General features: G+C 46.6%; 1 protein-coding gene and 1 long non-coding RNA gene across 2 annotated transcripts in view; both read left to right on the top strand.

Annotated features, from left to right (window-relative positions):
- Positions 1-3,564: 3,564 nt before the first annotated feature.
- GALNT16 (polypeptide N-acetylgalactosaminyltransferase 16) overlaps positions 3,565-27,923 on the top strand; it is a 74,465-nt gene continuing 50,106 nt past the window's right edge. Inside the window, exon 1 of the mRNA XM_058806826.1 lies at positions 3,565-3,778. Coding sequence (XP_058662809.1) covers positions 3,575-3,778 — 204 coding nt within the window. The 5' untranslated portion in view covers positions 3,565-3,574. The remainder of the gene's footprint in view (positions 3,779-27,923) is intronic.
- Positions 12,685-14,801, top strand: LOC131558802 (uncharacterized). The gene is made up of 4 exons (XR_009274836.1): positions 12,685-12,764; positions 13,096-13,158; positions 14,329-14,404; positions 14,653-14,801. It is a non-coding gene; the product is annotated as an uncharacterized LOC131558802 (long non-coding RNA).

Raw genomic sequence — 27,923 nt, 5'->3', positions numbered from 1 at the left:
TTTCTCAGATCAGAGTAGTGCTAAGAAAAAACCTTTTGGTGTTCTCCAGATGTTTCATAGTTGAAAGCTCAGCCACGTTTTAAGTCAGATGACTGCAAAAACATGCACTGTGTCTCGCCACAACTATAAAGCAGCCACACTTCATTTTCCTGAAGACAAATCTGGATGATGCTTGTCTTTTCCGCTGCAATAATGATCATTGTTATCATCTCAGTTTTATCAGGGCAATTTTAAACACCATGTGTGTTCTCCTAGATGATGTGACCTAATCTGTCAGCCAAAGCTCAAAAGTGGCTTCTCAAGAGCGCCTTTTAATATTCATAGACTTAGGAGATCTCTTTCCATTGAAGGTGATGCTGGCTAGGGCCTTGTAAAAAAAAAAAGTTCTCAAACCCCACACAAAATTTTCCTTTCAGTTGGTTATATTCCTCCTCTTATTTTCTATCTTTATTATTCACCAAATACTTAGTTTGTGAAAACCAGCCACCTTATTCCACTGTACAAAGTTTGTCACAAAATAAGAAAATATTTAACATCTCTATGATGGAATTGAAAAAGAACAAATGTGGTGATAAGATCCCATAATTCTGCTATGGAGTTTGAATAATCTTGATTTGTTTAGTTTATTATATTATGTTTCTCAGGTCACTTCTCTTAGGGCATTTATTGAATTAGTTGATGCTTTTGCAATGATCATCACTGAAGTATTTATTATCACTGTTAATATTCCTTGTATGTCTACTTTGCCGGTTGTGTGGTGTAGAGATCTCCATGCCAGACTGCTTCTGGTATTCTTTTCTCTGATGGGCTGCTGCTAATATCTGCATGCAGCATTGTAGCTTACAGTATAGCTATACCCGAACAGAACAATTTATATTGTCAGAGATCCCTGTAGAATATAAGGTTAGAAGTATGCTGTCTTTTAAAAGAAATACGATATTCTGGAGCAAAGCTCAGTGGTCAGAGATTAAATCATTGCAAGTTTTGGCTGCAGAAAATGGAACCTTCAGTACCAATAGCTTGGACCTGCAAGCTGGTAATCCTACAGTGAGGCATATGGGCCCTGGAGATGAAATATTGCTGCATTACTTTTAAAGCATGTGGAAGCCTGGTGATATGTAAGTACATGCTTTTTATGCTGGAGCTGTGTTGAAGGTCCTGTCTCCTTCAGGTCATCTAGCTCTAGTGCCCCAACCACCTCCTAACACTCTTCCTCTCAAATTGGTCCCAAAGCTTAGGCAACATAAATAAAGGACCCCTGCGAATCTGGGTTGTCTGTGCTGAACTGGATCTGCTGGCATGGGGAGCTGCTCTGCCACCAGCTCTGAGGGTGGGTAACAGAGCTTTTCTGTGCCCTTCACTGTGATTGTGGGCTAGAGCAGAGCTTCCCTGCCCAGCACTATGAATGTGCTTCTGCAGGAACAGACCCTGCTTTCTACTGCTGATTCCTGCAGGGAGAGGGGAGTGAAAACAACTGCCCCCATAGAGAAAGACCTCTTGACCTGGCTTCTGTCTGGGGCCCTGCTGAAGCTTGCCTACAGAGCACTCTGCAAGTTTCTGAGACTTCCCTACATGGCACCCCTTAAGAGGCAATGGTGATTGCATGGCAGCTTATAGGGTGTGCTGGCGGGGTGAGGGGAACACAGGAAGAAAATGAATGGCTGCAGTGGAAAAGGGAAGCAGCATGCTTGGAAAAGCAGGAGAAGGCAGTCTGTTCAGTTCAAGTCTTGGGGCAGAGGGTTTTCTCCTATTTCAGACAAAAGTCTCCATTGCTGTTTATGATTTGCTTTTCTGTAGTGAATCCCACCAAAAGGTGAGAAAAGACTAAGAAGGAATCAAGCATGGTCTGGTGTGATCTGCACAGTGGTGAAAAAGAAGGCACTCTGCCTAGCTCTGCTGTCACATGGATATGAATACATCTTACTTCCTGAATTCCTCTTTTCTGATTCCTTGGTACAGCTCCTCTGCCTCTCTTCATGTGTCTCTGCAGCCCAGGCAGCTGCTGGATCCAAACCCACACAGGAGAGCAGATGCTAGATGCTCTTTTTCCAGTAAGGCTGTGAAAGAGATTGAAAATAGTGGGAGTCCAGCTTCCACAGGATGTGGACTGGGCAGCTTAGACTAATTATGTTTTTGATGATCCCTTGGAAGACTTTGGTTTTTAAATGTCTCAAACTTCCCCTTACCACTGACTATGACTAGTCAGCCTGGGAAGCTGTGTGTGGTTGACAGGTCATTGGGAAGCGTATCTGGGAGGACGTGAGATGCTTTCTAACATTTTCTACATCGGGCATGAATTGTGCTTTGCAAGGAGGTTGATGTGGAGCTGTGCTGCAGCCCTGGGAGGTGCTGGTTCTGGAAACAGCATTCTGCCCTGAGTGGCCACAGAACGAGTCTGACAAATGAATTTTGTACTGTGCTGTACTTCAAGAAACAAGCAGTGTGCAGGTAAATCTCAAAGGGCAATTTAGCAGGGCAGGTTGCAATTACACTTAGATGCATGTAGCCAGGAGGAAAGTAGGGCAAAACTTTAGAAGCCCTGATGACATTTGCCATAGTGTAACGCAAAAACTCGAATTCCCTCATCGGGTGCCTTGGAAGCACCCACATTTTCTATCTAGCCCCATTATCAGGTGCCTTGGAACTACCTTTGTTTTCTAAACATTTGTTTTCCCTGTAAGTTTTCTCGGTACCTCTCGCAAACCTTAAAGCCGTGGTTGCTCAGCAGCTGCACTATGCCTAAATGTCACTTGGTTTCACAAGCTGCGTGCTCTGTTGTTGAAGCTGCCCGCAGGGCTGGATTCAGTGAGCCTTTTACCGCCACAGCTTTAGCAGTGCCCGGTAAAGTGGAATTGTATCATCGTTGCCTCTCCACCGCCATGCTTGTCCTGCCGCAGGGCTTGCAAGGCCTCGAGGCTGAGGCGGTGGCCCAGGCGCCCAGCCCTAGTGCCAGTGTGTGACTGTTGCGTGCGGCAGCGATGGGAGCGGGTGCTTGGGCAGCTCCATTGTCCGCCCAAGGGCCTTGCTCCCGTCAACCACCACAGCTTTAGTGGGAGATGGGCTCATCTGCACGGACGCCTAGATCCCGTGTGCCATGGGCTGTCACGGTGTGTTCGCTGGCCGCCTGCCTTACGGGCACGACTATGGCAGTAAGGTCACGAGTGCCTCAGGGGCAGCGGTGCAGGAGGGCAGGCCGGTGCCATCTCCTGGGCTGAGCCCGTGTCCCCCGCTCCCCGCCACGGGGGCCCTGCCGCTCCGTCCCCGCTGCAGCTGCGGCGCCGAGCGCATCCCCGCCGGCAGCCGGCCCTCGCTTCCCGCTTCCCGCTCCCCGCGCCGGCCCGGCCGGGAGGAGGAGCAGGAGGAGGCGCGGAGCCCTCCGCCCCCTGCGGCGGAGCGGGCCCGGCGTTAGGACCCGGCGGCGGCGGCTGGGCGGTGCGGGGCCGGGGCCGGTGCCGGGGCCGTGAGGGGCGGGGGAGCCGTGCCGCCGCCACCGCCTCCTGCTCTCCTCTTCTTCCTCCCGCAGCCGCCCCTGCCCGTCGAGGCAGCGCTCCCAGGCTCCCCCGGGGCGCTCGGCATGAGGAGGATCAGGGCTAATGCCATCGCCATCCTGACCGTCGCCTGGATCTTGGGCACTTTCTACTACTTATGGCAGGACAACAAGCCCCGCTCGGCGGCTGCCGGCAGGTCCGCTGGAGGCGGTAGCGGCGGCGCCCGGAGCGGGCAGAGGGCGGCCGGCAGGCTGGAGCTGCGCCGGGAGGAGAGGACCATCCCCCTCATCGTGAGTGAGCGGCGGCCCCGGCATCCCGTCCTGCCGCGGCGGGGAGGATGCTCGGGGAGGGAGCCGCCGCCGCGGGCGCGGGGTACGCCGGCGGAGGGCTGCGCTTTGCCTTCGGGTTGCTTTCTGTTTATTTTAGCATTCGTACTTGTCACCATGGCAGCCGCTACTCGGGGAGCAGGGTGGGCACTCTCGGGGGAATAGAGTAATGCCGTGGGTAAAGTGTTTGCGAATTGTCTCCGCCGCTCTCAGCCCGTGCTCTGCTCCTCCGGCTGAGAGCGGCTGCCCTTGGCCGAGGAAAAAGGCGGGTGAAGCAGCTGGAAGGTTTTTAGTTCGCGTTCAGAAGGTGCTCACATACAGATACGCACGCACACACGCATATGTGTGATCACAGTGCTTTCCCGTCAGGACCAGCTGAGAGCCATGACCTCTCACAAGCCTTTCCTCCGGCCAGCCGGGCTCCGAGCACCGGGCCGGGGGGATGCGAGTGACTGTACAGCTGGTACCAGCCTCTGCCCCTCCGCTTGGCTGCCCGATGAGACTTTAGTCTCTTTCAAACCGGAGGCAGCGGTCTGAGGCGGGCTCAGGCTGGGGTTTGGGCAGGGAGATGGCGGGAGCCCCCAGGGCTCCATTCCTAACCCGAGGAGTGGTAGCAGTGCCCTGATGTGCTACTTCAGTTTTGTTGAAAGCACCACACTCTGCCGTCCTTGGGTATCTGTGGGCTCAGTAGGGGGATAAAATCGAGCTCCTGACTTGAGGATGATGAGGACCTTTCTGCTCTGTCCGTGGGAGTGATTTGTCCTCCCTTCAGCCTGTATAATAGCATCAATAAAGCTCTCCCAACTCTAGGCAATCGCTTCATAAAAAATAAATCAGCCCCTGGAGCAAGAAGTGGCCCAGCAATACCATTCCCAGGAGTGATCCAGCTGAAGCTGTTCGGGAGCTGCACTGTGTGTCACTCTTTGGCTGCGAATCCATTTGTCAGCTGGTCATGCACACATGGAAGCGAACAAAAGCAGCAGCCCGGTCAGAGTCGAGCAGGGGCCAGGCACCAGGGCTGCCCGCCTCCCTCCTTGGCTGGCACTGGGAGGTTTTGGCCTGTGTCTCGCTTTTTTTCACCTGTAAAGCGGGCATGGGAAGTGTTTATAGGTGTTTGGGAAGCCCCGTGAATGTTTGGAAAATGCTGTCAGAGCAGTCCCAGCCCTCAGGCAGCAGGATGGAAACTCTTCAGCTGAGCCCCTTGGCCATTGCTTGCAGCTGCTGAAACTCAAAAGTCAAAGCTTGGACACAGCACTTTATTATTTGCTGCTCACTAGGGCTGGGGGCTGCCGGCGGTTCAGGCTGCCCTGCTTTGGACCTTTATGTAGCAGGAAATGAGCACGGTGAGGAGCTCTGTGCGAGTGCTGCTGTTGTTGAAGCCCTTTGGGTGCACTGGGAAATGCTCTCAGGCTGGCCAGGGCTGAGTTGAACAGAGGATTTAGAGCAGTCCTGCTTTTTTGATTCCACCTTAGTGGCAGAGGAAGCTGCCCCTGAGCCTCTGATTTCTTGTGTGAGCTTGAACATGCTGGTGTAGCAGTTTTATTTCTCTGTTCCCCCACTTATCCCTTCTGGTTTTTTATAGCATTTACTTTACTCCCTCTCAGAGGGCTTGTGAGGTTACATGAATCCATATCTTCTGCCAAGCACCTTAAAATCCTCATGAGGAGGATGCTGTGGCAGTGCCACACGTGATTATATTGCTGCTGTTTGGGGGGGCAGTATTTGCTCATGGCTAACCACAAAGCCTCTCCTTGCAAGATACACCGCCGTGCAACAGCCACACCAAATTGGTCCTGCTCTCAAAACCGTGTAAATCATTCCAGCACTGCTTCATGCCTGAAATCCCGTAGCAAGGAAAAATAATCATCCTTTGCATCTCAAGTCCCTCTGTAACTGGGGTCCCAGGATGTGCCAGCCCTCACACTAGGACTTTCAGTAGCAGCTGAGATGAAGGAGCACCCTCTCCTTATGCACCTGATAGTGGGGCATGGTGGAAATTTCACATCCTGACCTGCCATGATGTATTTGGATAGAGAAGGAAACAGGAAGGATTTGTGGTGTTTGGGTTTTCCCTCATGCACGCAGGTTTCCCAAGGGTTTGGTGGGTTGCTGTGAGAGGCAAGGTGGTAAAACACAGTGTGTGTGCTCATGTAACTATGCAGTGCTCTGGCTGTGGGGAGCTGAACAGGCTTAGCAGCGATGTGCACAACGAGCTGTCCCAGCCTTGGCCTCTGCCTGCGCTGCTGGGGCAGAAGCAGGGAAGTGACTGTGTGTGGGCACAGGGCCAGAAGGTTGGTGGAGGTCTGGGGACAGTGCTGTCCCTCAGGGTGTGGCATCTAGCAGGGTCTGAGAACGGGGTCTCGTGGTCTGATCTGTGTGAGTGAGCCTGAGGGCTGCTCAGGCCAGCGCAGTAGCTGTGCACACTGTCCTCAGCTTGTCCCCAGCACAGCCCACTACCCTCTCCCAGCCAGCACAGGAAATGTGCCAGTTCTGTTGCCCCACTGGAGAAATAACAAACCTAGAGAAGCAGCTGTCCTTCGGCAGCGCAGAGCCCTCAACCCCGAGTTCATTCCCCTTGAAGTCAGATTATTTGAATTAATGTACGATGGCGGTTGTGTATAAGGGGAGGCGTGCTTGTGCTCTGCATGCTTCTCTATCCCTTGGCTTTCTGCAGAGCCACTGAGACAAGCTGCCCATTTTGATCCAGCTTCTGGTTTCCTCTGCTCTGCATGAGTGATGATGTTGGAGTTCAGGTTTGGGCTCATCTGCAAATAAGGGTGACTCATGTGACTTATGGGTCTCTGGAAAAATATTTTTTCAGTTTTCTAAAATTGGCTGCTTTTCTGTCTGGGAAAAAGAAAAAAGTCTTTTTTTTTTTTTTGGGTGAGTGAGTCCAAGAGTCCTGCTCTTGCATCTATGCTATGACATTTCAAAACCTGGGCAACTGCAAGTGTATTGCATAGGTTTGAAAACTGAAGTGCTTTTTGGGCTTTTGTTTTTCTTCTTTATTCTCTCTTAATGTGAAGAATAAAAATCATCTCAGCTAAACACTGTAGTCAATTGCGAGTCGCAGCTTGAAACTGTTTTTTGTTTGTTGACCTCATATTTGTTAGCACAACTTTGAACTTAAAATCTGGATGTCTGATTCCTGGAGTCAGCAGGGAAATCTTTGAATATTTAAGCTGGGGCATGGAGCTGTCAGAGATCAGTGTCCCAGAAACAGCTTGTGCATTAGTAGTGATCCTACAGATATGTATTTTATAGATAGAAATCTTGACGTGTGGCCTCTCTGCAATAGGCTCTTCACAAACAGGCTGTAGAGATGCTTGAGATGAAAATTCAGATACTGGCAAATGGCAGGGCTCACTTGGTGACAAGACAAGCCCCTGCATGCTTCTCCTTTCACCTACCACGGAGGTAGAAGCACATGTGAGTACCACACTCCTAGAAATGCATTTTTTCTCTGGAGCACAGGAGAGTTTCATATTGATTAGAAGGAGCCCTAAGACCTCTGACGGCTAGCTTGTGTGTTTTTGGAAGATGAGCTTCCTCCCTGGACTCTCTTCTGTCTCTTCTAGGCAAAAGGTTGTTTCCTGTTTCCAGGAAATTTCCAAAGGCCAGAAGCTCTGCTGTGTGTTTTTAGAAGAGCTTTGGCATCATTCCTGCACTATGTCCAGGTGGTTAATTGTTCACCACGTGCTGTGTATCTGCTTTAGTATGGCACTGATGAGCAGAGCCCAGGGCTCTGTTCTTCCCTGTCTAAAGACTGCAGCATGGGAGGCTCGCCCAGCACACTTGTGTCCCAGTGAAGAGAGCAGGGCCAGTGCTGCAGCATGGGCAAGGCTTGTTAGTGAGTGGGATGGTTGGTGGGCAGCTTTGAAAGAGAAATTTTTCTGTTGGCTGACTGTGAGCTGAGGGTAGGAGTATTTTCTCCTATTCCCTAGTCAAAAGCAGGATGTGAGGTTGCCCACAGGGTTCTCCAGCTTGCTGACTTCTCTGGGGTGGCAGGGAAGCAGCAACATGCCTGGAAGGTGGAGATAAAAGTATCATTATTTAAATGCTCAGAATTGTGTTAGGCTGATGCCCTGTTGCTCTATGATGCCTCTTATCTTTGTAAATTGCTCTTTGGATTTTGGTATGTTGTCTCTGGTCTTCGTCCTGCCAGCTTTTGTGACCTGTGTAGTTGCTCTGTGAGCCCACTGCAGACGGTTTGGCAGTGGAGAGCCCTGTAGTGTAATGCTGGCTCAGGTGACCTGAGCTCAGCCCTCCTGGCTGCTCCCTACCTCTGTGCTCTGCCATGTAAAATGAGCACGGGGGAGATGAGACAAGGCATCCTTTTTCCTTGTAGCTAAGGGTTTCTAAATGCTCTGCAAACATCACTGAACTGTGTGTCACCTCTGGTGAGACAGCAAGCAAGAGACTCCACTGGGACGCTTGGCTCAGAACAGGTGGTGTGTGTAGGCAAAGAACAAGTTGGCGAGGAAAGATGTCAATTGTTTAATTCCCACATCTTGTTTAGCCAGAAGATAGGCAGTGGCTGGGCTTTACCTGCTTCTCTGAATTGCCCAACTGGCACATTTAGCCATGCTTGTATTTGCCACCAAGTAAGACCACGCTGATGAATGCTTTTCAGACCCTGGAGCACCTAGTTAACAGCACAGTGCTGCTTTTGTTTTGTGTTGCCTTTGGCTCCTGGGATCTGAACCCCTCAGAGCAGGTGCTGGCTGATGTTCACTGCGCATTCATGAATGATTTTATTCTCATCCCTTCATCACATTTCCTCTGTGTGCAGCTTTCAGAGGATGCTGTTTTCCTCACAACTGGGAAAGGATGCAATTTTAATGATTTGCTAAATGATACTATTTTTCAGGGACCTGCATCCCATGGGGCCCCTGCATGTGTGCCTCCCTGGAGGCAGGTCTTGTAGCCTGAGGCATGTAACTCTGGCAACTGAGGTGGATCCTAAATAAATAAAAAAACCTAACAAACACAGCAAGAGGAGGATCAGCACTATTTCCTTGCATTGGCATATTGTCAAGCTTAATTTCATTACATGCTATGCTATGAAGAGAAAAAGCCTAATTTTTAATGAGGTGCCACAGCTCATTTCAGCAGCTTCCTTACCATTTTACTCCTAGCAGGTTGGTCCCTCTTGAGTCCCCTGCCTTTTGGGGCAAGGATCACGCATATGGCCCTGTAGGTTTCTTTCTGCTCTTATGCTGTGTCTGTGTTTGAGTTTGCACACGCGGGAACAGGGCACGGGAGGCTCTGTGGTCTCCCCAGGGCTGTGATGCTGCCTGTAAGCCAGACCACCATGGCTGCAGCAGCAGCAGCAGCACGCCCTGAGGCCAGGAAGGTACGGCTCACACCTTGGTGAGCAAACCAGTGAAGTTGCCAGGTTCAACAGCTCACTAAATGCTCTTGTTTTCTTAAAACATCTTTCTTTCAAGTCAAACGAAAAGTAGAGGAAACTTCATCTCTCTGTCCTACCATTCTGCAAAGCAGCTCTGCTCCCTGTGGCTCTGCAGGTATCTGGGGTGTTGGAAATGAGATAGAAAAGAACCTGCCAGTTGCTATGTTTGCCTGTGCTGTTCAGCCTGGCCCATTCCACTGCCAAAATCCAGCACCTGCCTGGCTCTTCCCAGCACCTGTATGGCCTCTGCTCTGCCCAGTTTGTATCAGGGTGGGGGACACAGCCCTTAATGCTCGGGGTTTTGTGACAGCCATTCATGCTGAAGCCAGACCCTTGCAGCAATGATTTTTTTGGGTTTTTTTTTGATCTCTGTGGCATCTCTCATATGGTACATGGGGCCTGTGCCAGCTCCCTGGGAAAGGATGACTTGGTAACTTTTTCTCTAAGGGTATTACTGCAAGAGGAAGATTCAGTGACAGCTTGACGGTGTAATGTTTTATTTAAAGTGTTTATGTTTGAAAACTGGGGGAATGGCTGCTGTTTGCCTAAATGGCAGAAAATGATTTTATATTTAATTTGCCCCAGTGGCCCTTGTGATGCATTAAAATAAAATAAAAATGAAAGAAATTGTTCACAATAGTAATGTTAATAAAATCCAGTTGGCAGCACTGGCCTTAATTGTTAATCAAAATGATGCTGTAACTGCAGTGAGGTAGCTGAACTTGGGGAGCAGGGTGGTCTGGGCAGCCTGGGAGAGTGTGTAGAAGTGAGGGGAGGGCTAGTGCAGTGCTCCTGAACATGATTTATTTTACTAGAGCCTTTTCTTTAAATCAGTGGGTGAAGCAGTTGCAAGTTTTAGTGAGCTGAAGCATTCTTTAGTATGCAGCAGCTTCCTCAGTTAGATCTTTGCATATACAAAACTGTCTCAAGATTTAAAACCTAAAAATTTAGCGGTGTTGCTGGAAACAGAAAGCTTTGATAGATATCTCAGATTGCTGTTTGCCACGGTGAAACTTGGTCCAGACACTTCATCCCAAGGCTGACAGGGTGAGAGTCACTTAAAAGGCAAGGGGAGAAGATGTTTTGTTTCAGTGGCACTGAACTGGGACCGCCCATTTTGGAGCACTGAAAACTGACTTAATTCTGCAGAGCACAAAGGCAATGAAACACACAGAGGCAAATGTGCTGGGGATGAAGCACTTGGGGCAGCAGGGGACCCTGTCCCACCTGTGCATTGTCTCACATCTGCAGGGGAAGCCCCAGGGCAGAGCCCAGCAAATTGGGATCTCTTGCTCTTCCTTGGCTCCCCATAGAGTGCCAGCCGGTTGTTCCTATTCCATGTGCAAGTCCCAGGACCTTGCTTTCTCCTTCCTGTTTTGCTCGTGTGTGCTGCTCTCATGTGCTGCTCCAGCCCTGTCTGCCAGCTCCTGCAGTAGGCTTGTGGGCTCCTTGGGGTTGTCCTGTCAGCTGGCACTGCTGGCACTCTGTCCAGTGCCAAGTGCAGAGGCCATGATCCACAGCACATCCCATACTCTTGCATTAAGATTGAACCACAGTGAGACCCGTGGAGTGGGAGCTGAGCTGCCTTATTGACTGAGCTGAACTCATCTTCATATGACTCCATTTCCCCAAGGTCTAAAATGAATATTTTATCTAGTTCACAGGACTTTTGGGCAGCTTAGCTTGCAAGTTTTGTGAAGGGCAGGAGATGAGAGAGGTAACCTTAGCAAAATGTCCTTGAGTTCTCCCTTTGTATGCCCTCTGAACAAGGAACGGGATTAGCAGAAATGTAGCAGGTCAGGGCCCACCTGCTGCAAGAGGAAGGTGTTGAAGGCACAGCATGGGCTGCTTCATGCCCTGAACAATAGGATTTGTTAGAAAAGGTTGTGCATTACCCACTGCTGTCTTTTGCTGTGTCTTTACAAGCACATATTCTTGCAACTAATAAAAGTGATAAAGGACTGCAGGTGGACTGTCCGCTTCAAATTTCCATGTCCCAGTTGTGTTTGGGGCTGTGGAGACAAGCCAAAAAGAATATAGTGTTCTCTTGGGTCCTATCTCTGCAGAGAAATTACCCATGTTGTGATGTGCTTTGAGCATATGGGTAATTTCTCAGTGTTGGTAGAGACCAGGTTTTTGATGGGCAGCTGCACGCTCCCTTTGGCGCTGCTTTCTTTTGCCTCCTTGAGGGGCATTGTCCCTGCAGAGACCTGCCTCAGCCACCTCTGCAGTGCCACTGCAGGTCCCACAGCGCTGTCCCTGTCCCTGTGCATCCCCAGGATGGGAGTGAAGCTGTCATGTGAGGCTGCCCCTGGCCTGCGAAGCTGTTTTGGCTGGTGAGATGATGCTTGCTTGGTCATCCTGCCATGGTGGAGCTGAAGGGTTGACTTTGCAGTTCAGGCTCCAAGGCTGCCATGATTGGGCCGGGGCAGTGCTCTGACTGTCCCAGCATGGTCACTGATGACATTCGGCTAAAGCTGTAGAAAATTATCTGCTTTAACCTCTTCTTTTCAATTCTCCCACTTCACAAATTTTTCATCTTGTAAGCTGTAATATGATCTTTTTGAGGAGGTTTTGTTTAACAGCAGCAGAGAGAGAAAGCCCCTGTGCTGAAATCTGTATCAGACATTTTGTGGGCCTATGAGGAAAAAAAAAGGACTATTTTTCTTGCCTTTATTGTTTTGGATAACTGCCCTGAAACAGCTAGGGCTTGGCTGGAAAAGTGCTTCTAACCAATGAAAGTATCTTCAGAGGTTTTCTGAAAAAATCCTTCTGCAGGACAAAATTGGAAAAATAAAGCTTGCTTGCCTGCTGAGTGCCCTGAACAAAGTATTTGGTGCCAGAGAGTGTCATGCCCAGTAATGCCATGCTGTAACTTTGTGCCTTTCGGTACCAAGTAGGCAGTAAAAAGTGTAATGATTATGGAAGAGTGTATAAGAGCTGCAAAAAGCAGTGCAGCTCCTTGGATAACTGGTCAGTCTCTGAGTACAGGAATCTGGATACAGTGGCAGTGCAAATAGGAGCCATCACATCCACACAATGAAATTGAAATAATTGTTTGCTTCCTATGCAGTTCCCTGTAGTCTTTTGAAATTGTAAAAAATAATGGTAAAGTATTGGAGTTAAAAACTGTGAATGGTGCAAGTGCTCACTGCCAAGTCCTGCTGTGTGTGATCATGCTGTATTTCCCAGGTGCTGTAATATGCATGTCATTTTTGGTGGATTTTTTTTTTCTTTGTACCTTTCAGTGAGATTGATTCAGATCTGGTTGTGTGGTGTAGAAGGATGTAAGAAATAAAGAATGTAAGAAAGTAAAAACAGTGCAGAAGGTAGTCTCACACCTGAGGAGTTGCAGCTGTACTAATCACCAAAGATTAGGAACAGGCCTGCCCTTAATAGGCCACGGCTGTGTCCAATAAGAAGATGAGTGCTACAAAAGAGTGGCTTAGCTGGGTGAGGAGGGAGTTGGAGTTTGTTGGTTGTGCTGAAGAAGGAGTTAGTGCTGTGAGGAGCTGTCCATGAGGAATCACCAAGAAGGTATGGAACTTTTGCAATTAAGATGACAACAAGTGTGGTAGGAATTATCAGCCACCAGGCTGCTGATGGAGTAGGCTGTGTTTGTCTCCCAACCTTCTGAAATGTCTCCATTTAGCTAAACTGCCTGTTTTATACCTAAAGGTAGGAAAAAGCCTCTCACAGTGACCTTGAGGGGTTGGCAGGAGCATTGAGAAACTGATAGGGGCATAGCCCCATTTCTGGCCTAGGGATGCTCAGTTGCCACATCCCTGTTGGTGCTTCACTTGCAGAGCTGGCTCCTCTGTCAGGGCCAGGCAGGGGTGAACACAGGGGTATTTCTCTCATTGCTCAGGTGCAGGGTGGTGTTTATACTGAGCTTGGGTTGGCAGCAGAAGGATGGATGCTCTGCAATGAGGTAACCCTCTCAAAAATTCTCTTGGAACAAATCTGAATGAACTTGGCATCTGTTTGTATCCTCCCTGTGTTTGGTTGTGCCGTGCCCTGGAATGCCACATTGTTGTGCCATGCCTGCTAGCTGAGTGGCCCCATGGGACATTTCAGGCTATTGCCGGTCTGTGCTGGGAAAACTGGACCATGCTGGCTGGGCAGCCCAAAAGAAATTTTGGCAAGGGCTGGGAAATCAGCATTCTATCAGGACTAACTGTGTATCTGTCAGGCCAGGCAATGATGAGATGAGGTCAAGTGAGGTCTGGCCTTGGAGAAGCTGCCCGAGCACCTATCAAAAGCTACCTTTGGCTGAGTGTGAAAGGATTTTAAGTGAGCAGTTGGACTGCTGGGTCAGGTCAGGTTCTTGAACAGACATCTGTCTCATACTGCATGTTAGGCGAGCCACGAGGAGGTGGCTAACAGTGAAAGCAAACACTGTCCTTACAGCACAGGATACAGGTGGAGTCACATCAGGTAATAGGAAAAGTCTGCTGGTCTGCCTGCATCCTTATAGCATTATTAAAAATTATGCATTGTAAATTATTAAAGGTTATGATTTGTAAATTATTTACTCATTAATTTTCTTGGGCCTAAAGCCTCATTTTCAGGAAAGACATGTTAGAGTTGAAAGGAAACATGGTGGGGTGATACAAATAATTGTGTGTGGCAGGTCTAATGTGAAATACAGGTTATGGCCACATTCTTCTCTCTGCTGCCGTTCAGCTGTTAATTGTGCATCACTGCCCTGGGTGGCTGGTAGCTTTGCTACCCTTTGTATCTGTGACTCAGAAGGGCTACCTGGGTGCTTCTGCCACCCCCATGGGTTTGGATGCACCAGTCATGGCAGTAGCGTTCTCTTGCCCACTGCCAACATCCTTGGGGCAGTGGGTCTCCGTTGGCACTGGGGAATTGGAGGGGACAGTGTTCTGTGAGGACCTTGTGAGAGACATTTGATGGGCGCATAGCGGAGCCCTTTAAATCTTGATGCCCTAGTTAACGGGGATTTAGTCCTTCCAACCTGTCACAGTCCATCTCATTTTTCCCCCTTCTTTCCTTTTAGTTAGAGGATTAAAATTGTCGCATTGAGCTTAAAGGGGATTGGAATGCTCTGTATTTTTCTTCTGCTTTTGCCCAATAGCTCCTAAGAGACATCATAAAGGATGGCCAAGAATGGATAAACAGGTATTAACACCACTGCAAGTGCTGAAGAAAAGGTGAGAAAACTCCCCCCACTCTGTTGTGCCTGCATTAATGCAGGGTATGAGCAGGGTGCTCATCACCTCCTGGGCTGTGGCAGCTGCCCCACACACTGGCATTGCTCTGTGTCTGCAGATGGCCTGGGGACAGGGGCATGGACTTGGGCATGCGGCTGGGCAGGACCAGCAGCTGCAGGAGGGGAGAGTGGTGATGGGAACTGGGTGTATGAAGGGATTCTTATTCTTCTGTGCCTCCTGTACCATAGAAGATGTGGAAGGCTCCCCAGTTCACCAGTGTACAAGAGGAACTTGCTCCTGCCAGTGGGCTGCATGTTCAGAAACCCCAGTACACAGTTTTGCACAGGTCCTTCATCTTGGCTTCAGCAGAATACAAGATCTAAACTTTTAGTGAAGAATCTTGACTTGTTTTTTTGGGGGGACAGGAGGGAGGGGTATGGCTGAGTGGTGCTGTTTCACCCTTCAAGAATACTTGAAAGTGTTACGGAGTAGAAATGCAGGGTGACCATTTGGATTCCCTCGTTTGTGTAGCAGTCAACCTAAGAACTTGGGAAATAATGCTGCACATGGTATTTATTAAATGTCCAGGAAATTGCGAAACTAAGCCTTGTGACAGAGTCATAAAGACTAGGTAAATTTTGAGTATCCACAATACATCATCATCAATTTTCTTGTCCAGCTTTCTGGTGGTGCTTTTATAGTTCTGCTAGAAATACACCTCCCACTGCTGCACTTAATTTGCTGGCCCTGTGCTGAACTTAAAGTGGGGTCTTCACTATTCTCTGTGGCAAGGACAGCCATGAAACATGTTGCCAGAAGGTTATTTTGAATGATTAGAGGAAATGTGTATCTTTGTGGTCTTGCGTAGGTGAGTTGAATTTGAATGGAAAATACTTCCATTGAGGTCAGAATTTGCTTTAAATTTTCCGTTCAATATTTTTCTTCCCAAGGTAAATTCCTTTATCACTGTCCTATATTTGAAAGGGGTAAATTTAGATGCATTTTGATCAGTGCCTGTCAGTTGGGACCCATCTGAGTCAGATGCTGCCTATCCTGGGGTGGGCTCAGCAGCTGTGCAACCAGGTCTGCACTGGGTTTGCCATGGGGGTGACTCCAGCCATTACCTGGAACTGCTTGGCAGGAGCTGGGTGAGGGTTAGCAGTGTACTGAGGTTTCAGGTGCAAAGGACATATGTGGAGAGAAGCTTTTCTCTATGAAAACTCCTTTTCCCTGCCCTAGGTGTAACTCTGTGTACCAGGGGAGTGCACAGCTCACAGCTGCATGTGTGTCTCTGTAGCAGGTTCTTTCTGTATGGGGGGCACTTGTTTGGGGCCCTTCTGTGAAGAGAGAGTGAGATAGGGAGACTAGTTGAATAATTAAACCATTAGGGGCTGCCACAAGCCTGCTTGGAGTTACCAGTTGCCTTGCCATCTTTTTTCAAGCAATTTGCATGTAAGAGTTGTGTGAGATCTCCCATTTGTCTTGCTCCTATCCCAGACCTCACACAAGGCCTGTAGTATGGGTGCTTCCTGTTTATCTGCAGATCTCTTTGGCTGTCCAGGCTGCAGGCTCTTCTGTGCAAACATGAACAGAAAAGACAGCTTCTGTCCTGGAGTTTATAACCTCTGGACATGACATAAAGAGTTGGGGATAGAAGGCATTCTTTCCCCCATTCCCCTGATGGAGAGCTGAGATTAAGCCTTGAGCTCTGCTGCAAGGAAACAAAGCATTATTCAGAACTGCTCACCTCTGGTTATTAACTCTGATGAAAATACCAGTGAAGCCAAGACAGCTTGGTTATTAATTGTGTGCCAACACATATTCAGTGAATTTGCTACTGGCTTCCAGTTACTACCCCTGAGACAATTAAAGCTTAGTCCTGTTCTAGCTCCTATTGTGACTGGTCATCCCTCATTACATTGTGCATTGATGATATATTTGGACCACCTCCCCACCTGCTGTAATTTCTGTGACCAGTGGTGGTTTGGCACCTAAAACCACTTTGCCACATATTGTATGTAACCTGAATGGGCTGGGACACCTTGGGAGAAACAAATTTGGCTTGTGTCTGGAGGGAACATTTTGGGAAATCCCCTCTTAGATTACCTCAGTTTCCTCAAATGCCAACTTGGGTTTTGGTGTGCATTTATTTCTGCATGTTCATTTTGAGGGAAGAAGTAGCATTTGAGAATAAGCTGCTAGGACACGAGACAGGTTAGAAAAAACTTCCTGGTGATGTGTAAATGTTAATCATTAAACCTGTTTCCACGTAGCACCATGACTTCCCATAATGATTAACTTCCTCCCCAGGCTGTACTGGAGTAAATCTCAGGGTGTTTGCTGAGCTCTGGAAGCTGACTTCAGTTTCTCCCACCTCAGTCCAACTGCTGAATGGTGTTGAAGTGCTCCTTAACTGGCTGGGGTGATGAACAGCAGGGCTCCTTGGGGCTGATGGTGCTTCTTTGTTCTGAATTCTGCTTTTGAAGACTTATGTTCCTAACTTTATCAGGGTAAGGTGAGGTTCCCCGTGTTACATTGTTTTCAATGCCAAATGACATCTGTAACCACGTGCTTAAACCAGTATTCTGTGTAAATTGCTTTTCTGAGTGGAAAATACACTGTAACACTTTTAATCATTCTCTCTGCAGAAAAAAAGTGTTCATCAGGGAATATGTTCCTGGAGTTTGCAGCATGCACTCACTTATTGTCTTGCTGCCCTATTCTTTGTGCAGACAGATAAAAACTGAGTGCTGGATGCTGAAATTCTTGTATGCCTGGTTGGTGGCATGTGGCACGAGTTGTCACAGGCACTACCATCTGACTGGGCATGTGGCCTTTTCCCCACAGGTTATTAATAGTCAAATGCAAGTACAGCAACATTGTCTACTTTTGTAGGAGCAGAATTTTACATGGGTGAATTTAGCTGGTTGTTCTCATTTTCCTTCAGATAGGAGTCTGAATGTCAGACATCTGCTGCTGCCACTACTGACCCAGCTTTGTGCTGAGACGGTGTACTTGGCTAGTTCAGGCTCCAGCAGTGTGGACAACATCAGCTGGAAGATGAAAAGTTACAAATGGCTGGCCAGGCCTTTACACTGTTGTTTTGGCGAGTGATATTGGGTCATATTGCCGATAATTCTGTAAAGCAGGCAGGGAAAACTTGGCAGTCTAAGTGTGGGGCCCCAGGGTACAGCCTGTACCTGGGCTGGATAACCCATTCTGTGCTGGAGAGCACTTCTCCTGATTAGAGGGGTGAGGAGTAATGTTTCCAGGTCAGAAGCAATATGCCACCTCAAGAAAGCTCCTAACAAGCACACGCAACTCAACATCCTTTGGTATGTCTGTCCTGTTTGACACAGACTTGCTGTTGCTTCTTGAATATCTGCCATGGTGCTATTGGGTAGTGGGACAGAATTTGTTCTGCAGAACTGGTTTTTCAGTGTCGCTCTGCAATGTAAGCAGAAATGGGCTCTTTGGACTTGTTAAGGGAAAAGATGGCCAAAACAGACCAAAAGCCTGATGATCTAGAAGAAATACCTTTGCTCCTGAAAAGGGTGAGTAGAAAATCGCCACCTGTTTGGTAGTGCCATCCAGACTCTCTACAGGCTGTGCTTCCAGAAGAACTATGTACAATTCTCCTGCCAGTTCAGTACCTCCAGTGTTACCAAAGAGTGTGTGAAAAACAACTGCATGGGAATGTCTCTGATGTTAGAGGGCAGCTCAGCTGTCTGTTCTCAGGACAGACAGCAAGTCTAGCAAGGAGGAAGGTATTTATACTGTGCTTTAGTAAGTGCTGACCTGAAAGAACTTGTCGCTGTGCATTTCCCAAAAGCATGTTTTAAAACAACTCCATTAGCTTTAATGAAATGGATTTGGTACATTTCTGAGAGTGCGATGGTGTGATGGCAATATTCTCCTTGATTAACTGAACTAGCTTTCTGAATTGGAGGAGTCTGCTTGGTGCTTCCTTGGGATGAGAAAGATGTATAAAGAATTGTGGAGTGCAGGACTTTTTTTTGTCTTTATTGTGTTCTCCTAGTATAGAGAAAATGTGGAAGTGTTAGAATATATTTAAAACAATTTCAATACATTTTAAATATTTGAATGTTTTCTGAAATGTAGATTCTTAATATTGCCTTAAAATGATTGCAGCCTCCCTGCAGATGCTGACTGCTTCCTGTAGAAATGGCACTGTGGCTCCTGGAGCTTCTGGCTTGCTTTGGGAGGTACAAAAACCATCTGATAGCTCTTCCTTTCCCCTGTCCCATTAAATAGGTTGCCAACATAGGATGTAGTAAGCACAATGCTATGGTTTTATCTATATTTGTCTATATTGAGCTAGATTGGAACCAGTGTCTGGAACTAGCAGGAAAGATTATCTAAGGATGCTGGGGTTACAGAGTAGAATTCGATGTGACTGGGCTGGAGCTGGCTGCCCTTTAAAGATATGTGGTTTGGGAAGAGAGGATTTCTGTTAGAGAGGCCTGTCTGCTACTTCAGAGGTAATTTAACAGCATGCCTTCCATTCAGGCAAGGGAAATGCTATCAGTGGATTTTTTCCTATTGTATTAAATGACCTGTCTGTATGTCATGGCCTAATTGTGTTACCCCAGAGAGCACTGGATAGAGGATGATTTTCCTTGGAAGTTTCCTTTGCTGCATTAGAAGGGGACTGCTCCCATCTGATTCAGCTGCTAGGCAGCCACATTTCTCTCTGCTGGTCAATAAACAGAAACTGTGGTTTTATGCACCAGAAGCTGGGGTACTGGCTGCTGTAGTTATGACTTAATTGCTTCTGTCAGATTAGTTAGGGCTTGGCTATTGCATCAAGCTAGGATCCATCTACTAGAGATGTACACATTGAAAGCAAATCCATATATCTACATTAAACAGATTTGTAGTGGCATCTGTTCTGCCCAATGGTTTTTACAGGGAAAACAGTCCACAGACAATAAGACTGGAACACTTCAATTGGTACTTTCAGTAATAAACATTTTTTGCATTGACAGGTCATGTGCACTTGACTCTTCAGAAATGTGGTGTTTAAGCATCTTCTTTTACATATCAAGAGTCTGAAGGAGGCTCAGAAAGGTTAAAGTCTTGATTTACACTGATTGCTCAGGCTCCATTGACTTTCTCTTTGAATGTCTTTCCCGCTGGGCATTCAACTGACATCCCCTTCCTTGGAGCTTCAGTGCATGTTTAAATAGCCATGGCTCTTCTGCAGGGAAGGCAGGGGTGACAAGGAAAATTCAAGTGAATATACCCTGCTGATGTACAGTGCCAGCATGCTTTGCCCCCTGTGGATGATGCCTCTCCTCACTGCGTGTCTTTAGGAGGCAGAATTGAGAGTGCTCAGGTCTCTCTTTGCAGGTGGGACATCTTGCAATGCGTGAGGTGAAATGGCTCAAATGAGGCAGACAGTAAGGAGCTGTCCAGGAATGGTTCATTGGCTCCTGCCTGACAGAGAAAATTGTCCCTGTGATTTGTGCTTACCTAGCTATGCAATTGAATTTTATCCTTGAACTTGGTTTTTGGTTCAGACAAAATCCCTCATGTGAAACACATGCCATTTGCACAGTGTTCTTAATTAGAAGAATTCATCATAAACATGGGCACCTTTCTCTTGTTATCATGTCAGGGGATAGAGATTAATCACATCCTCAGAAATTCCTCAGAAATGTGTCTGTTGTTGTTTACTATTTCTAAATCCTTTCAATCCTTGATGTCTGCTGAAAGATGAGGTTCCTTATGGTATTGCTGTGCTACCATTATTATGCTTTTAATTAGTTAATGAACTAGTAACTTTTGAGTTGAGGCAGTTTCCACAAAGCTTGCTATCTGTTGATCAGCAAATGCTTAAAACTTGCATATTCAAAAATATCTAGATCTGCAGGGATGAAAGGGAAAAATCACAGCATGTTGAAATCCTTAACAGCTGCCCTCTCATAAAACATCTATGTGCTTTTCTCCCATACTGCCACTAGAAAGGAAGGGATAGAGTGCAATAAAATAATTTGCTATGATAATTTAAAAATTAACAGCTTGGCCTGGGGTACATCTTGCATCCTGCTTTTTCTCTCTGCCCTCCCTCAGGTGGCCATTTTGGAAGAATTCAAAGAGAAAGTCCATTGTCTGTGCAAAGTTCAGAGAATTAGAGGTTCAAAATGGCTTATTAGGTTGTTCTATGTGAAACCTAGTTTCCATCACCAGGGATTAATTGCTTACCTTCAGGTTTTGAAAGGTCTGTGTCTTTTGCAGAGAATAAAGCAAGAACATCTTGCAGGCTGCAAAGCACATCAGCCTCATTGAAATGTTTGCTGAGGGTGCAGCGGAGCCTTCCTCCTAAGCTAGGAACTATTGGACTACTGCAGAATTGATTTTGGTGGGTTTTTTAGCCAATAACCCCCATTTATCTCCTTGGGAAAATTTTCTTTTAGCTGGTTTGTCTCCTTTCTTCCTCTCCAGATGGATATCATAGTATTAACAGATGGCGAAGGAGAAACATTTCCTTCCCTGACTAAAAAGGAAGTGTACGTATGGAAGCTGTCTCAGACATGAGTTTTGAGCCCTCTTCTGACTTGGCAAAGACTTTGCCCCCAGCCCTGGAGCCTCGAGGGCCAGTGTGGCAGGTAGAGGCAGATGGGGAAGCCCACATAGGTGGCTTACAGGGGGAATGGAGTGTGTTTTGAGAAGGCCAGTGTTGTGGCAGGTGGGCTCACTTGTACTGTACTGGGCCAAATCTCACTCTGGCTCTCTCAGTATGTCAAAGCTGGTATTTTCAGCTGTGTCTGTCCTTTAAGCATAACAGCTGGGTCAATGTTTTTAATGAAGACCTGCTCTTCAGTGGCTGCTGGAAGCAGTTAATTAAGTAAAATACTGTGGGTTTTACACTAGCAAGGCCTTTTGGGTGAAGGACTTGTGTAGCTCTGGAAGTAGATGTTTGATGAAGCCGTTTTGTGCTTTGCAGTTTTCCCTTTAAGCTGAGATGGAAAGGGAGTGTTAATCATTTCTCAAGGGCGCTGCAAGACATGACTGCAGTCTTGTGAACATCACTGATTGTGTCCTCTAAAAGATCTTTCTGGGAGCACACAAATGGCAGAAATGGTAGACAAGTGTGATGGCTTGCTGAAAGTGAGAATATTTGATTTGAGAGCCTGCAGGCAAGCTCCTCTTGCTCTGAGAGGGCACTAACCTTATATTTTGCTCTGCAGGTTAGGATAAGCAACTATGCCATTCTGCCAGATTTTGCCAGGTGCTGGTAGGGACACTGCTAAGGATGGTTGTGAAATGCAGGAGAAACTAGTCTTACCAAGACATCCCTCCATCTGTCTGCAAATAATGCCTGTTTCCTTGTCCCTGGGTACTGCCTCCCCTTTGGGCTATGAGAGAGGCACAGGCTGAGCCAGTGCAGTCCCATACCTGCAGATGTGGGCCCTGCTATGTCTAGAGACAGAGGTCATCTTCCAGTAGCTGGGCTGAGAAGATGTAGGGGATAGAATATATGAAAGTAAAGATAGTGTAGAAAGTAATCTTACCCCTAAGGAGTTGCAGCTGGGCCAATTATCAAGGATTAGGAACAGGCCACAGCTGTGACCAATGAGAAGCAGAGCGCTATAAAAGAGTGGGGTGGCTGGTTGAGAAGGGAACTGGAGTCACTTGGCTGCTTTGTGGAGAAGAAAGTCAGTGCTCTGGGGAGCGCCCATGAGAAACACCAAGAAGGTATGAAACTTTTGTGATAAGGAGACAACAGTATGGAACCCCTGCAATAAGATGACAGCAGAAGACACTGAGGGATGTTAGTAGTATTTGGAAGGAGTGTGGGGGGAAACAGAAGAAGCAAAAGCCAGGTTGTCTCTACCAGATGCCAGCTGTGGTCTCTGAGGAAACCTATTTTTGCTCTGTTGCCATGATGTTTGTACTCAAGGTTAAAGCACTTGAGTAGAGGTGAAGACACCATTCTAGTAATGTTTTGCTTCAGGTGGGTTGACTGCAAAGAAAATTCCTGTTGTTAGCCTGGTATTAACATTGGGGTATGAGAGGGATGATGTCTGTTACTTGCCTGATAACATGAAAGTATGCAGTCAAGGGTAACATAGTCATTATTAATTAAAAGAAGTTGAGAGAGTTTTCCCCCACTTACTACTTCACACAGATTAACACAATGCTCTGGGAAGAGCTTGAAGGGATGAATGTGTGTAGGAGAACAGAGGGTGGGGGTGGGTGCTTTTCCTATATATGGTTTTCTCACTTGCTGCTTCCCTACGAAATGTATCAGTCATTTGGAAATTGGTTCTGGCAATATTGCTCTATATGTTATAAGAGGAGGAGTCTGTTACGGGCATAACTGATGAGTGAGGGAGTAAGTGTAGGATCTTTCATCTGTGAAGATGTTACCAGCTTAGAGATGGTCGTTTGCTGGGGCAGTTGCTGCACCCCCAGCTCCAGCTGAGCACTGAGTGGAGGACAGAGTAGAAAGGTGCCAGTTGCACTAGCAGCTCTCAGTTCAGCTCCAAGGACAGCTGGAGCAGCCTTGCTGGGAATATCCTGCAGTTTGAGCCACTGGCCTAAAAGGCTGCACAACTCAGGAAGAATATTAACCTGTAGATAGAAAAGTCTGACAGCCTCTGACTCAGAGCATCTAAGTGATGTGGGATGGGAAGAGCTTGCAGGGCACCTGGCAGGATGGATAAAGAAAACTAATTTGGAGGGGAAGTACATTGCAAGTAGCAAGATAGGACCAGCTTTATTTTCTTTTGGTTTTCCCCTTGTTCTCTAGATTGCAGAGAACAGCAGCTATTTAACATTCCTGTACATCTTCCTCACTTTCAGATGAGGAAAAAAGGAACAATTTTTTTTTAGGAAACCAAAGACATGGCTACATTCACAGTTTCTGAACTGAGTTGTATGGGAGATTTGTGCATGTTATTTGTGTCTGTATATAGTGAAAGCCTTGAGGTTCTTGTTGCAGAGATTTTTTTTTTTTTTCAGTACAGAGGATTTTTATCATCTTTGTACTTACTTTCCTGTTTTTTTCAAAGTACTAATTCAGTTCTATAGTTTCTCCTACTTTTTGAGTGGTAATACTGGCAAGAAATTTGGACACCTGAGGAAAAGCACTGGAGATCAGAATGCCTCCCTGTATTTATCAAAAGAATTGACATACCTAAAAAGATGCCAAATCTGATCAATTTGGCTGTTACACTTTCATCTCCATCAAGCAGAGGTTTGTCTTGAATACCTTTCATTTAAAAGCTCCAGAGGCATCCTGCAGAAATGGATGGTGGAGCAAGCAGCTCTGGGACCTAGCTGCCTTCCTTCCTCTGCAGCTTCTCTTGTCTTGGGCACTGGTAAGCAGGATTTGGGGTATCCAAGAGCTGGGGACAAGCCAGGTTACCCTCCTGAGGGTGAGCTTGCTCAAGATGTGATCACTCACACATATATCCTTTGATAAAGTCACTAGTGGTTTGCAGTGGGTAGACCCCTCTTTAGCTGGAGGTGATCTCTGAGACTTGCAGCAGAGGCCCCAGCAGCAAAACCAATGAAACACTTTCAACTCCATTGATTAAAACCACAATAAATGAGCATTTACTTGTGATTGCTATGGGACATGCCTCCGCCGGTGAGATTTTAATGGCTTTTTTTAGTGTTCCCAAGTTAATCAGCTCCTTGAGATAGGTATCTTTTCTCTTGACACCTATCAGCATGTCTTAGGCCTGGCACAGTAGGATTTGAACTGTTGACACTGCTTAATGCAGAGACATAAATTGCTATTGCATTGCCTTCACTACGGTGCATGGTCTGTGTCAATTGTCTCTCTCCAAGGCAGCCATTTCTGAAGCATTCTTTCTCATGTTACAATTTTGCCTTTAGTGAGAAAAATCACTTTTCTGCAATGAGAAACAGGTTTTCTTCCCTAATCTCTGACTAAAGATCAGTGAACTTTTGAAAGATACCTTTCTGCTGTCTTCTAATGAAATTATTAATTTTCTTGTTTTGCATGAGTGACAGATATCTATCAGTTCCAGGCCTTTAGTGTTGCAGTACAAACCTGTGCTGCCTGTGTTTAAGGAACGATTCTTCATTTGCAGGAGCAGTACCAGGCAGTTACCCTCTGTGAACTGGCATACAGATGTGGGTTGTGTGCAATCCAAGTGCATCAGCAGGACAGGTGTGCAAAAATTGTTCCATTTTATGATGGACATTCCTCATAACAGGTTTGATGGTGGGAGACAATTTTCTGTTGTTTAACTTCACTGGTTTCTAATGAAGTATGCTTCTAAGCTCTTCTGCTCTGCTAGCTTGGGGCATTGGTTGCTAAAGTGCCAGCTTTCCAAAATTACCCAAATGTACCAAGTGTTTGACTCTTAAAAAAAGATACATTCTTTTGCCAGCAGATTTCTTTTATTTCTTTCTGCTTCTGGAAGGGTTCTCCTGTGGGTAGCCTTGATTCTGAATATGACTACAATTAGTTATATTTGAGGAGTAAATAGCTGTTACTCAACTTTTTTTTGTCTTTTTCACATGCTTTGGAGTAGCCTGTAAATGGTATGCTGAAAAACAAGCTGTTGTCCAAGCTGTGTGTTGATATGGCAGGCCTGGAAAACAGTCTTAGGATGGTCATTTTAAGGCTTCTGTAGATCACTACCAGACCCAAAGCATACTCTAGCATTGAAGGAAAAGTTGGCTTTATTTTATTTGTGCTGGTCTTGTAAGCTGCTTTTGGCTGAGCTGTCTGAGGCAGAAGCTGAAAGTAGATGCTCCTAAGAATCTGATGGGTGTTCTGAGAAAAGTTAATCACAAGAGCTCCCCAAGAGGTAAGAAGTGCAGTGATGTGGTGCTGATCAGCGTGGGTAGGAAGCAACACCATGCTGGGTGCAGGCGTCAGAAAGGGCTTTGGTGAATGAAGTGGGCAGAGCCCTGCATTCTCCGTGGGGCTGAGGCAGGAGCTGAGCATCTCCTTTCAGCACCCTGCTCCCAGGCAGCAGGCTCTGCCACATCCACAGCACACTGTGAGGTTTCCTTCTCACGTAACTGGGAACTGGTTCTGTGTGCACTGGATAAGGACTTTGCTTTAAAAAACCCAAAAGCAACAAAACAAGCTAAAAAGTACTGTGGTATTGCTGTGGTAACAAACATCTAGAAATGCAGGCAGATCTCTGTATTAACTGTAGGCTTGGGCTTTATAGCCTGTGCCCTGGTGTTGCATATGCAATCAGAGGTAGAAATGTGCTGTAAAGGGAAACTGCAGCAGGTTTATGATACCTTAGGATCTTTCCAAACATGAGACCTACTGCTCCCTCTGCCTGAAGCAGGCTAGGAGCAGTTGCAGGCTGTTGGTGTGTGTCTGTCACTGCCTGATTGCTACCCATCCAGGCAATGAGAGATGAGCAGCCAAATGCATTCTGGAGCACTGGAATATCCTGCAGTTTGAGTTTAAGAACAGCTTGAGTCTTTCATCTGACATTTGGAGGGCTTAGGCTAGTTGAAGGAAATGGGTATCATTTGCAGCACATTCAATGGCAGGCCTGGGAAAAGGCAAAGAGTTCAACTTCTCCCCTAGTGTGGTGCTTATTTGTGTGTGCAGTAGTTCTGAGTTTTGCTGTGTTTTCATTCTTGTTTTCCATTTTTCCACTGTTTTGGGCAGTGGCAAAATCCTACTAGAGGGAAGGTACCAGTAGCAGAGTATGTTGAGTTTCTGGCAGAGATGGAGCAGGTCCTTCCACAGCATGCCTATGGCATGGGGTATCTTGGTAGCTTGGATACATAGCCATTTTTCCTGTCCACAAGCATCCAGTGGGAAATACTGCAGGATGGGGCAATAGATAAGGAGAAGGGAAGGAACTTCCAGAGTGGCAGTTACAGAGGTGTAGGGGACTCTGCTATAATTATAGAGGCTGATGTTAGAAGAAGAAAAGACCTGTCCTGAGAAGGCCTGGCTTTGAAGAGGAGAAAAGACCTCAAAATGACAAAGACAAGGAGAGAACTGGACCATCTCTCTTGTGAGGAAATGCTGAGAGAGCTGGACCTGCTCAGCCTCTAGAAGAGATGACTGAGAGGAGACCTTTTCAGTCTTGAAGGGAGAGTGTCAGAGGGTGGAGCCAGGCGCTGCTCGATGGTCCTGAGCAATAGGACAAGAGGCAATGGGCAGGAAGTGATGCGCCTAAGCATGAGGAGGAACTTCTGTCCTCTGTGGGTGACCATTCACGTGAAACAGATTGCTCAGAGAGGTTGTGGAGTCTTCCTTTGTCCCGTCAGCAGCTTAAATACAACCGTGAACAGGATGGGACATCTGCAATCAGTTTCTAGAGCTTTTATTTTTTCAGCATCAGTCTAATTACACTGTTATGACAATAGAGAAGAAAGATGCTCTCTGATCAAACAGAATGGAAGAACAAGAGCCAGTTGGACACAATCCTGTGCCATGTGGATCTAGGATCACCCTGCTTGAGCTGGGAGGTTTGACCGATCACCCACTGTGATCCCTTCCAACTTTGCCCATTCTGTGATTCTGTGAAAATGCTGCCTCCTAAAAAAGAGAAATCTTGTTTCCTGCATCCTCCCTAAGGGTGATCCTGCCAGGGTCCTAGCATGTATAAAGGAAGCTGCCTCTTGGAATGCAAAGACTTCTCTGGCTTAGTGCTGCTTAGTGCAGCTCCATGAAACCCACAGCGTTGCTCATGAGGATGAGCACTGCTCAGTGAGTTCTGCTTTTTCCTCTCCACAAAAAGCTGCCTGAAGCACAAAGGCTTTGTTTGTGTTCAGAAAAACACAGTGTAAAAGTCTGAGTGATTGTAAATTACTAGTTAAATTCAGTGGTAAAATTGTCAGTGACATCAGCAGAATCTCAGCCACAATAAAAATACAAACAGGGAGAAACAAACACACACAGAGTACTCAGAGAGGACTCAATTTCCTGCTATCTTTCAGAATTTTAGAAAAATTAAACTGCTTAGCACTAAGGTTCCCTTTCTTACAACTCTTTATTTGCTCTGGAAAATGGCTCTTGTTTAGAAACCATTTTAACTATGTTGTAAATGGCATTCATAACCCAAAAGACAAATAATGTATAAATCTGTAGCTGGAAGTTGTGGTAGTGATGTAAAGATTAAGAGCAAAACAGCCTGTTTGAGGTATGGAGTATGTAAAACAGCTTTTCCTCCCAAACAGAAAAAAAAGTTGAGATATTCTTCACATTTCTGGCTTGCTCTTGTTGGGTCTCAGCATTTCTGGCTCCACAAGGGAACATGGGCAATGAACAAACATGAAGAAAGGAAATGTGCTGAGAGGTTTGTTCAAAGTATATTAAAAAAAAATAAAACCAAAAGCAGAACTGTTGTTTCAAGCATCAAAGATATTTCAAAATACACTTTAAAAAACCTCCAAACCCTGATAACCCACAAAAACTTGAAAAGACTGTTATAGATATGGAGCAGGAGGCCTGTCCCTAGATTACAAAAGGTTAATGAGAAAGAAATTAGCTTGTAATTCTGCATCACAGTCTATAATAAGCATTTCT

The sequence above is a fragment of the Ammospiza caudacuta genome, chromosome 6, assembly GCF_027887145.1.
Source record: "Ammospiza caudacuta isolate bAmmCau1 chromosome 6, bAmmCau1.pri, whole genome shotgun sequence".
NCBI classification, from domain to species: Eukaryota; Metazoa; Chordata; class Aves; order Passeriformes; family Passerellidae; genus Ammospiza; species Ammospiza caudacuta.
Note: the sequence above shows the minus strand (reverse complement) of the source record. Positions and strands in the feature narration are given on the sequence as shown.